The sequence below is a fragment of the Oncorhynchus mykiss genome, chromosome 16 (assembly GCF_013265735.2).
Source record: "Oncorhynchus mykiss isolate Arlee chromosome 16, USDA_OmykA_1.1, whole genome shotgun sequence".
Taxonomy (NCBI): Eukaryota; Metazoa; Chordata; class Actinopteri; order Salmoniformes; family Salmonidae; genus Oncorhynchus; species Oncorhynchus mykiss.
Genome location: NC_048580.1, coordinates 72,171,033 through 72,182,887, shown reverse-complemented (window position 1 = coordinate 72,182,887; position 11,855 = coordinate 72,171,033). Strand labels below are relative to the sequence as shown.

At 40.9% G+C, this 11,855-nt stretch overlaps 1 protein-coding gene across 1 annotated transcript; it reads right to left on the bottom strand.

Annotated features, from left to right (window-relative positions):
• Positions 1–5,268: 5,268 nt before the first annotated feature.
• LOC110492676 (aerolysin-like protein) lies at positions 5,269–6,768 on the bottom strand. Its single transcript, XM_036945859.1, has 2 exons — positions 6,277–6,768; positions 5,269–6,009 (listed from the first exon to the last, which is right to left on the bottom strand). Exons 1-2 carry the CDS (start codon positions 6,757–6,759, stop codon positions 5,560–5,562), a joined length of 933 nt encoding a protein of 310 aa, XP_036801754.1. The 5' UTR covers positions 6,760–6,768; the 3' UTR covers positions 5,269–5,559.
• Between the last annotated feature and the right edge of the window lie 5,087 nt (positions 6,769–11,855).

Here is an 11,855-nt window from a genome sequence, read left to right as displayed (position 1 = left end):
AATGGTGACTTTAAAACAGTTACAGAGTTTAATGGTTGTGATATGAGGAAACTGAGGATGGATCAACAACATTGTAGTTACTCCACAATACCAAAATAAATGACAGAGTGAAAAGAAGGAAACCTGTACAGAATAAACATATTCCAAAGATGCATCATGTTTGCAACAAAGTCATACTGCAAAAAATGTGGCAAAGAAACTAACTTTTTGTCCTGAATACTAATTATTATGTTTGGGTCAAATCCAACACAACATATCACTGAGTATCCCTTTACATATTTTCAATCATGGTGGTGGCTGCATCATGTTATGTGTATGCTTGTCATCGGCAAGGACTAGGGAGTGATGGTAGGTTTTGAATACAAATTCACGGAATAAGCACATGCAAAATCCTAGAGGAAAACCTGGTTCAGTCTGCTTTCCAACAGACCCTGGGAGATGGATTCACCTTTCAAGAGGACAATAACCTAAAACAAAAGGCCAAATCTATACTGGAGTTGCTTACCAAGACGACATTGCATGTTGAGTGTCCTAGTTACAGTTGAGACTTAAATTATCTTGAAAATCTATGGCAAGACTTGAAAATGACTGTCTAGCAATAATCAACAATCAACTTGACAGAGCTTGAAGAATGTTAAAAATAATAAGGGGAAATAATTGTACAATCCAGGTGTGCAAAGCTCTTAGAGACTTACCCAGAAAGACTGTAATTGCCGCCAAAGGTGCTTCTACAAAGTATTGACGCAGGGGTGTGAATACTTCTGTAAATAGATATTTCTGTATTTCATTTTCAATAAATGTGCTGTTAATGCCTACAAACATGTTTTCTCTTTGTCATTATGGAGTACTGTCTGTAGATGGGTGAACAAATTCCGTTAATAATGCATTTTGTCTTCAGGCTGTCTGTGGAAATGTGGAAAAACTCATTGAGTATTAGTCAATGCTGAAGGCAGGTCATTAAGGTCATTAAATGTTGATTCCTTGTTTACTACTGATATGCTGACACTAATTAGTTTCAAATATGCCATAGACACTTTAACAATGAGGATAAAGATATGGGTGTTCGGAATGTTGGACAGCCAGGGCAACTCCAGACGTCCCAGTCTTTCGGCATGTAAAAGCGTCAGAGTATGGTAGTCAGAGATGAATAGAGAGCGTATGCAAGTCTCTCACAGGACTGCAGGCATGTGAAGGTCAAACACATTCCGGATTATGGAGACCAGTGTATGTATTTATTGTACCTTTATTTAACCAGCAAGTCAGTTAAAAACAAGTTATTTTTTTCAATGACAGCCAAGGAACACTGGGTTAACTGCCTTGTTGAGGCTGCAGAACAACAGATTTTGACCTTGTCAGCTACAGGGACTCGTTCTTGCAACCTTGTGGTTACAAGTCCAATGCTCTAACCACTAGGCTATCTGCCACATAGGTCTGCCCTATCTGAATATCTCATGGGTGTGGCAGACTTATAAGAAGGAAATGTGACATCTTCGTGGGAAACTGACCAGAGAAGTCCCTAAAGAGGCTACTCTGCTTCATAGAGTCCTTGGTAGACTTTTCAATGACATCATGTGAATGTGAAAAAAACTGAGGCTGTGATCCATATAGTTGTGATTTTGAAACACAAATCACACACACCATACACATACACAATCGCTCTCTGGGTCACTGTGATCACACTGTTCTTCAACTGGTCGTTCAGTAGTGTTTCCTTTGAATGAAACGTTGCACACTATTCTGTCAAACTGGATATTTCCCTGGCAACATAATGCACAGAATGGTAGGTGATATTCAAGTAAAGGTCACAGAGATGAAGAGGAAGGGGGGAGTTACTTACCTTCCAAGTAAGATACGTGGACAAACATGTTTTTCATGTTGCAGGACAACAGTATCTTGTTACATTCGATAGTACCGGTAAAAAAGTATATATATTGAACATTTGTTTGTGGTGGAGGCAAACACACATTCAGGGGCACATTTACTGTAGTGTTTACTGTAGTGTTTACTGTATACTGAAACTTTGATAGTATTGTGATACCATAGTTTGACAAAATGTTCAACATCAGATTTTTATCAGGTTCTGCAAGGTTGGAGCTGGTTTCAGTGACTGCTCCCTGTGTTCTGGGTAAAACGTGTGTCCTTGTGTGTGCATTTCGTGTGCCAATTATGGTACTGTGATACTACTGAAGTTGTATGTATGTTTAACACAAAAGTGTGTGGTGGAGACTCAATGTATATAATAACTTAGTGTTGGTTGAATTAAACTACGATACCTTGGTGCTGCAATCTCTCTCTCTCTCTCTCTCTCTCTCTCTCTCTCTCTCTCTCTCAGCCTGTAGCCATTAGGCCAACAATGTTGATAGACATTATTGTGATTTTTTGATAATTAAAATATTTTGTGTTTTTTCATCACCAATAGGAAAGACAATTGAAATGAATTCTTTAGGCTCTAATCTATGGACTTCACATGACTGGGAGTGTTGTTCCCAGATACATAAAACAATGGTACGGTCGTGGATCAGAAAACCAGTCAGTATCTGGTGTGACCACCATTTGATCTATTCAATGTGACACGTTTCCTCCGCATAAAGTTGATCGCCTGTTTATTGTGGCCTGTCGACCCAGAGCATCCCAAACATGCTCAATTGGTGACATGTCTGCTGAGTATACAGGCCATGGGTAAACTGGGACATTTTCAGCTTCCAGGAATTGTGTACAGACCCTTGCAACAGGCAGTGCATTATCCGGCTGAAACATCAGGTGATGGAGGCAGATGAATGGCATGACAATGGGCCTCTGGATATCATCACGGTATCTCTGTGCATTCAAATTACCCTTGATAAAATGCAATTGTGTTAGTTGTCCGTAGCTTATGCCTGCACATACCATAACCCCACCTCCACCATGGGACACTCTATTTACAATATTAACATCAGCACATCAACGCTAACCCATACGAATCCATACACATGGTCTGCAGTTGTGAGGCCGGTTGGACGTACTGCCAAATTCTCTAAAAACCACGTCATTCTCTGGAAACAGCTCCGGTGAACATTCCTGCAGTCAGCATGCTAATTGCACGCTTCCTCAATACTTGAGAAATCTTTGGCATTTTGTTGTTTGTCAAAACTGCACATTTTAGAGTGGCCTTTTATTGTCCCCAGCACAAGGTGCACCTATGTAATGATCATACTGTTTAATCAGCTTCTTGATATGTCACACCTGTCAGGTGGATGGATTATCTTGGCAAAGGAGAAATTCTCACTGACAGGGATGTAAACAAACTCGTGCATAAAATTCGAGAGAAATATGTTTTTTTGTGCATATGGAACATTTCTGGGATATTTTATTTCAGTACAAAAGCTGAAGAACATACGCACATCCAGGTATACTTTTTGCATTACTCCACATATATGTGTGTATGTGTGTGTGTGTGTGTGTGTGTGTGTGTGTGTGTGTGTGTGTGTGTGTGTGTGTGTGTGTGTGTGTATGTGTGTGTGTGTGTGTGTGTGTGTGTGTGTGTGTGTGTGTGTGTGTGTGTGTGTGAGTGACTGCGTGTGTGCTAACAAACACAATGGATGATTCTGATATTAAATAATAGATTCATCATGCTAAACAATTTGATTAGAAAGAGAACAACTCAACGTAATGATAATTAAAATATTTGTGAATTGCATTAATATTATATCAAATGGAAGTTTGATAAACTTCTAAACTTGACTTCTACCCCCTCCTTTTTCGAACATTCTGTTAAAAATCGCGCAACTTTTCAGCGTCCTGCTACTCATGCCAGGAATATAGTATATGCATATGATTAGTATGTGTGGATAGGAAACACTCTGAAGTTTCTAAAACTGGTTAAATCATGGCTGTGACTATAACAGATCGTGTGTTTCATTGAAAAACGCAAGAAAAACTGCTCTCTGAAAGCTAAAAATAATTTCCATAAGTCACTTCCATGTGTTGTTAAAAGGGGACAAAATTTAATATCGACCTGCATGCAATTCATACACATTCCACACGATGTCGCCATTGTCGTCATTTTCAATTGAATTAATTGTTGGAAAATCCATCTATCTGGCATCCGTTTTTCCAGTCTTCACCCGGATGTTGTTAATGAAGACATTGGCAGCCATTGATTTGCAAGCGAGGACCTATTGAATATACATCACCCTGTAATCATTTTGATAGATTATAAACGTTTACTAATACCTAAAGTTGGATTACAAAAGGATTTCGAAGTGTTTTGTGAAAGTTTATCGTCGACTTTTTTAATTTTAAAAAATTACGCAGCGTTTAAAAACAATGTTTTTTTCTGAATGACACAGCTTCCATACAAAGCTATTTTGGGTATATATGGACCGATTTAAACGAAAAAAAGACCCAATAGTGATGTTTATGGGGCATATAGGAGTGCCAAGAAAGAAGCTCGTCAAAGGTAATGAATGTTTTATATTTTATTTCTGCGTTTTGGGTAGCGCCGGCTACCGCAAAATCTGTTGTTTACGTGTCGTGCTGGCATTTTGGGGGGTGCATGCTATCAGATAATAGCTTCTCATGCTTTCGCCGAAAAGCATTTTAAAAATCTGACTTGCTGGCTAGGTTCACAACGAGTGTAGCTTTAATTCAATACCCTGCTTGTGAATTTTGATCAAGGTTTGAGTTGTAACGAGTACATTTAGCATTTAGCGTAGCGCATTTGCATTTCCAGGTGCCTACTTGAGACGTCTGCGTCTCAAGTATGGTCAAGAAGTTAAACAAAAGACAAATGGTTTATTATTCTTGAAATTAAGCTATGGTTACTTAACATCGTTTTTTATGGTACATTTTTGGTCTAACCATATATTAAAACATTTTGCATTGAATGTTGTTCAATAATTCACACAAAATTATCAGTCAAAAGTTTTAGAACACCTACTCATTCAAGGGTTTTTCTTTATTTTGACTATTTTCTACATTGTAGAATGATAGTGAAGCCACCAACACGATGAAAAAACACATACGGAATCATATGGTTGAGGGCTGGTGATTGTGGAGGCCAGGTCATCTGATGCAACACTCCATCACTCTCCTTCTTGGTGAAATAGTCAAATTAACTTTTAAGAAGGCACACCTGTTAATTGAAATGCATTCCAGGTGACTACCTCATGAAGCTGGTTGAGAGAATGCCAAGAGTGTGCAAAGTTGTCAATAAGGCAAAGGGTGGCTATTTGAAGAAATAATTTTGATTTGTTTAACACCTTTTGGGTTACTACATGATTCCATATGTGTCAGTTCATAGTTTATGTCTTCACTATTATTCTGGAATGTAGAAAAAAGTCCAAATAAAGAAAAACCCTTGAATGAGTAGGTGTTCTAAAACTTTTGACTGGTAGTGTGTGTTATCATGTCATGGAACACAAAGGCACCGTATTGTAGGAATGACCCACCTGTTTTTATACCCTCTGCTGAGACAGAAAGAAAGAGCTGAGTCAGCTGGGTTCAATCAGAATCACTCAAAGATTATCATAGTAACAGAAAAGGCACACAAATAATTAGTTAATTCTATCACTGTACTTATTATCTCTCCTTTGTGGATACCCTTGCTGAAGTGTAAGTCACACCAGTGTAGATGCCGTTGGATGGGAAGACCAGCTGACTGCCATTCATGCAGGTGACTTTCACTATGGCCTCGTAGTCGAGGTCGATATTTGCTTTCCCCACTGTGATCTCAACATCCATGGTCTTCCCTGGCGGGATCTTCAGGTTGATGGTATCCGATTCTGTTATGGTCTCTGTCTTCTGCAGGCTGGTGGATTGCTCCACTCCCACGGTCAAGCTGAACCCTGATGTCACCTCGACCAGATCCGGGATCCCTGCTTTGACCGACACACTGAAGGTGGATTCTATCTTGTTGCTGACGGACCAGGAGGAAGTCTTGGTCAGTGTCTTGCTGTATGTAAAGAACTCTTCTTGAACCAAGGAGGTGTCGTTTTGGTAAATAAGGGTTTTCTCATATTCTGGGGTCATCTAAAATCAACACAGACACACACACAAAGATACAAATTGTTCAGACAAGACAAAGACAATTTAAGAGCTAGTCATCAGTGAGGAACTTATCCATTGATTTTTAGAAAGCCAACAATAATAACTAATGTGTCTGTATGTGTGTCTGACTGTCCTAGAAATGAGATGCCTGATGAATGTCGACCCCCATATTGGATTACATGTTTTAAAGTGGACAGCCCCCTTAATGTTACAGCATCGGTAGAGTTTTCCTGAGCCGTCTACACACACCTGGGGTTTGAAGAGGGACAGGTTGGGATACTTCATGTCAGTCAGCACGGACGACTTGATGGTGTTGATGAAGAGGAAGCCCATGCAGTCGATGTCTGAGCCATACCCTCCCTGCAGCCCCAGGCAGATTCCAGACCCCACATCTATGGTGTACTCAGTCTTCAGTCCCCAGCTGGTCATTTTTTCAAAGAACTCCCGGTTCTCACTCGTCGTGAACTTGATGGCACCCAGACGTGTGCCGGCGCCGTTACCCCACAGAGACAGCTTGGTGATGCGCTCGCCGAGGTCGAACTCAAACTCCTTGAAAGTGTCCGCATCTCCAAAAGTTGCTACTTTCCCATCGGTCAGCTCCGCCCGCACAGCTTTCACCTGCCAGCCTCCCACAGCCACTCCGATCTTCTTGAGGGTGGCACCGTTGTTCATGCCGTGGAATTCAAATGGACTGCCTCCTTGACCACCTATTAGTTCCAGTGTGGTTGCCATGTTGAGTGTGTGCGCTTGCGTGCGTCAAGTAACCTAAAAAATACAAATTTGTACACATAACTCTAAGCTCCAACTCAAAGGAGATCTGATTCAGACATTCAAAGCACCAAAAGGAAATTAAAGGACAAGATCAAACGATAACCAAGGGTTATAATGACTCATGGTTGGAATTAGAGGTCGAGCAACACATCAGTCTATGGCAGGGCTCTCCAACCTTGTTCCTGGAGAGCTACCCTCCTGTAGGTTCACACCAGGGTTCTCCAACCCTGATCATGGAAAGCTACCCTCCTGTAGGTTCACTACAAACCCAGTGGTAACTAACCTAATTCAGCTTGTCAAACAGTTAATTATTAGAATCAGGTGGACTAGATTGGGATTGGAATTAAAAAATACAGGACGGTAGCTCTGGTCTAGGGTGAGTAAATCGCTGCACAATCCACAGGTCACTGAGAATGACACATTCTTAAATTGCTCCTAACTCCTCCTCCACCCTCCTCTGATTGTTACATCTCTATTCGTATGAATCTATCACACCCATTCCTTCCTCCTCAGCTTGGAACTACAACCTGTTTTTTTGTCGAGATAGCACCAGTCACCTAGTTTGAAAATCGACAACATTTCAGCTACCTTGATGGACTATTGTCAGCAAAGTCTGATTTCTACAGACTTACCTACTGCAGCTTTAACGGAGCAAAATTGCTCACATGAAGTACTTCCTCTCTCATTTCACCTTTCCCTGTAGTTCAATAATTTGGAACATGACATTTCAGAACTCAATGCTAGATGTGTCAATCAGTGTATTCAATGTTAAGAGACAGCTTGATGTAAAGCACTACACTCAACAGTCTACTCACCTCACATTAAACATCATACTAACGTAATACTTTTGAATTCAAAACAGAACAATAGGAGGCTAAAGGAAACCAAGTGGAAACAAGGCAAACAGTAAACATGTCGTCCCCCACGAATGACGCACTACCCCCTTATTTATTTCACGATGGCGCCGGAGTGGAGGGCTGCAGTTATTAAAAAGCATGTAAAGATACATATATTTTTTGATAGTGGTCTGACTGGTTCTTAATAATATTCTTAATATTGGTCTTGTTAGTCAAGTAATTCCTAACTAAGCTATTTTGTTTGTTTTTACATTATGCTTCTGCTATTATGTTATTCTCATCTTACTGTTCAATTTTTTTTAGGTATTTTTTTTCTGAACTGCATTGTTGGTTAAGCGCTCGTAAGTAAGAATTTCACTAAGGTCTACAACTGTTGTATTCGGCGCAATTGACAAATAACATTTGATTTGGGCAAGTTGAGATATTGCGTGTGACTAAGACATTTCAGTCAATTGCCATAGCTCCCGCCTTGGGCCAATCAGTGTAATTTTGTAAATGTTGGATCTCTATGACAAGATGAATCATTCACCTAAGCTTTGTCAAAATCAGCCCAGTGCTCTCAGAGATCTTGTTTTACTAACGTACAAACAAACATACCAACAGACGTACAGAGTCCCCACCCAAATTTCATTGTGGGGGACGTCAAACCCGTACCATGTTTGTTCAGATAGACGTTATAACTGATTAAGAAACTGTTTCAGAATTTAGAAAACATTTGTTGCCTGAAATGTTTTGTAAATTAGTTGGTCAAAATAGAAATGTATAGCTCTCAAACATTCCTCATATAGCAAGAATAGTTATTTAGGGACATTGTGTCACTTACGTACAATGATATGCAGGCCTCAGTGTTAAGGATGACTATAGAAGATCTTGATGGAAGAAAACTGAAAAGTTGTTTAACGTTAAAGATGCTTCCGCGAAATACGTGTCTCTGGAGTGGAGAAGCCATCTCTCTTATATAGCAGCAAATTCCCCTCATGCAAATAAAGTGTGTGTCAGCAGTTTTCTATTGAAATTGACACAAACCCTTTGACCCTGAATAAGACATTGTATTGTGCTAATCCTGACAAACGTGTATCAACAGTTTCAACAACTCTTGGTGCCACTTCCTCTTCTTGATATTTGAGCCAGAGAGCATATCGGCGGTTTCCAGTCACTAACAAAAAAAAATCACTAATAATATGCAACATCACCTTTCTCTGTAGTTTTGTTCGTCAAAACATCCTATATGTTTAAAGTCTATGTGGTGGAAAATGTCTAATACTGAAGACATAGCAGTGAATTGTACAAGCTGTAATGCATCCTCTGTTCTGTTTATCATGGTTCATGCAGGTGACTGGATAAACACACAAAGGGACACAGTCATAGCCTCCCCCTCAAATCAAATCAAATCAAATGTATTTGTCACATACACATGGTTGGCAGATGTTAATGTGAGTGTAGCGAAATGCTTGTGCTTCTAGTTCCGACAATGCAGTAATAACCAACGAGTAATCTAACCTAACAATTCCAAAACTACTACCTTATACACACAAGTGTAAAGGGATAAAGAATATGTACATAAATATATATGAATGAGTGATGGTACAGAACGCCATAGGCAAGATACAGTAGATGGTATCGAGTACAGTATATACATATGAGATGAGTAAAGTGACATAGTTTAAAGTGGCTAGTGATACATGTATTACATAAAGATGCAGTAGATGATAGAGTGCAGTATATACATATACATATGAGATGAATAATGTAGGGTATGTAAACATTATATTACATTATGTAAGTAGCATTATTTAAAGTGGCTAGTGATATATTTTACATCAATTTCCTTCAATTCCCATTATTAAAGTGGCTGGAGTTGAGTCAGTGTGTTGGCAGCAGCCACTCAATGTTAGTGGGGCGGCCCGTCAGGAAGTCCAGTACCCAGTTGCACAGGATGGGGTCGAGACCCAGGGTCTCGAGCTTGATGACGAGCTTGGAGGGCACTATGGTGTTGAATGCCGAGCTGTAGTCAATGAACAGCATTCTCACATAGGTATTCCTCTTGTCCAGATGGGTTAGGGCAGTGTGCAGTGTGGTTGAGATTGCATCGTCTGTGGACCTATTTGGGCGGTAAGCAAATTGGAGTGGGTCTAGGGTGTCAGGTAGGGTGGAGGTGATATGGTCCTTGACTAGTCTCTCAAAGCACTTCATGATGACGGAAGTGAGTGCTACGGGGCGGCAGTCGTTTAGCTCAGTTACCTTAGCTTTCTTGGAAACAGGAACAATGGTGGCCCTCTTGAAGCATGTGAGAACAGCAGACTGGTATAGGGATTGATTGAATATGTCCGTAAACACACCGGCCAGCTGGTCTGCGCATGCTCTGAGGGCGCGGCTGGGGATGCCATCTGGGCCTGCAGCCTTGCGAGGGTTAACACGTTTAAATGTTTTACTCACATCGGCTGCAGTGAAGGAGAGACCGCATGTTTTCGTTGCAGGCCGTGTCAGTGGCACTGTATTGTCCTCAAAGCGGGCAAAAAAGTTATTTAGTCTGCCTGGGAGCAAGACATCCTGGTCTGTGACTGGGCTGGTTTTCTTTTTGTAATCCGTGATTGACTGTAGACCCTGCCACATACTTCTTGTGTCTCAGCTGTTGAATTGCGACTCTACTTTGTCTCTATATTGACGCTTAGCTTGTTTGATTGCCTTGCGGAGGGAATAGTTACACTGTTTGTATTCGGTCATGTTTCCAGTCACCTTGCAGTGGTTCGCCGCTTTCAGTTTCACGCGAATGCTGCCATCAATCCACGGTTTCTGGTTTGGAATGTTTTAATCGTTGCTATGGGAACGACATCTTCAATGCACGTTCTAATGAACTCGCACACCGAATCGGCGTATTCGTCAATGCTGTTGTTCGTCGCAATGTGGAACATATCCCAGTCCACGTGATGGAAGCAGTCTTGGAGCTTGAAATCAGATTGGTCGGACCAGCTTTGAACAGACCTCAGCGCGGGAGCTTCTTGTTTTAGCTTCTGTCTGTAGGCAGGGAGCAACAAAATGGAGTCATGGTCAGCTTTTCCGAAAGGAGGGCGGGGGAGGGCCTTATATGCGTCGCGGAAGTTAGAATAGCAATGATCCAAGGTTTTACCAGCCCTGGTTGCGCAATCGATATGCTGATACAATTTAGGGAGTCTTGTTATCAGATTAGCCTTGTTTAAATCCCCAGCTACAATGAATACAGCCTCAGGATATGTGGTTTCCAGTTTGCAAAGAGTCAAATTAAGTTCGTTCAGAGCCATCGATGTGTCTGCTTGGGGGGGGAATATATATATACGGCTGTGATTATAATCGAAGATAATTGGTAGAATGCCCAGTATATGTTCTGGAAGTTAAGATATGAGACCTTGCTCAATTTATTTGGGAACTGAGCCCTCATGATAACAGCCAGTCGTATGCAAAAACCAACCCATAAATGCCTACATTTCTAAAAAAACGTTTTGCTTTGCCCCTTCAGAGCTTCAGTAGACCTATACCAAGGTGTGTGAACCTCTCCGTACATTAAACAAATAATGATCGCTTCATTTGCTTTGCGTTTCTGAGTCCTTAGTAGTACATTTCCACTCCAATTATGGCGTCACAAACTTATGGTTGATTTCTCCGTGGTCCAACAGCGAAGGTCTGGCTTGGAACACCAGAGGTTAACTTCTTGTAACTATGGGGGCGCTATTTCATTATTGGATAAAAAAAAACGTTCCCGTTTTAAGCGCAATATTTTGTCGCGAAAAGATGCTTGACTATGCATATAATTGACAGCTTTGGAAAGAAAACACTCTGACGTTTCCAAATCTGCAAAGATATTGTCTGTGAGTGCCAAAGACACACTGGTTGATTCTTATTTATAAAAACCTATTAGGCCTCACTCCCCCCTATCTGAGATGTCTACTGCAGCCGTCATCCTTCACATGCAACACCCATGCTGCCAGTAACATTATGTTAAATGTCCCCAAAGCACACACATCCTTGGGTCGCTTGTCTTTTCAGTTCGCTGCAGCTAGTGACTGGAACGAGCTGCAACAAACACTCAAACTGAACAGTTTTATCTCAATCTCTTCATTCAAAGACTTATCATCATCAATCATGGACACTCTTATCAGACAGTTGTGGCTGCTTTGCATGATGTGTTGCTCTCTCTACCTTCTTGCCCTTTGTGCTGTTGTCTGT

Coding starts and splice junctions, on each gene's coding strand:
- LOC110492676 (XM_036945859.1), bottom strand. CDS start 6,759: ATGGCAACCACACTGGAACTAATAGGTGGTCAAGGAGGCAGTCCATTT. Junction 6,010..6,276: donor TGTCCCTCTTCAAACCCCAG/GTGTGTGTAGAC, acceptor TGTTGATTTTAG/ATGACCCCAGAATATGAGAA.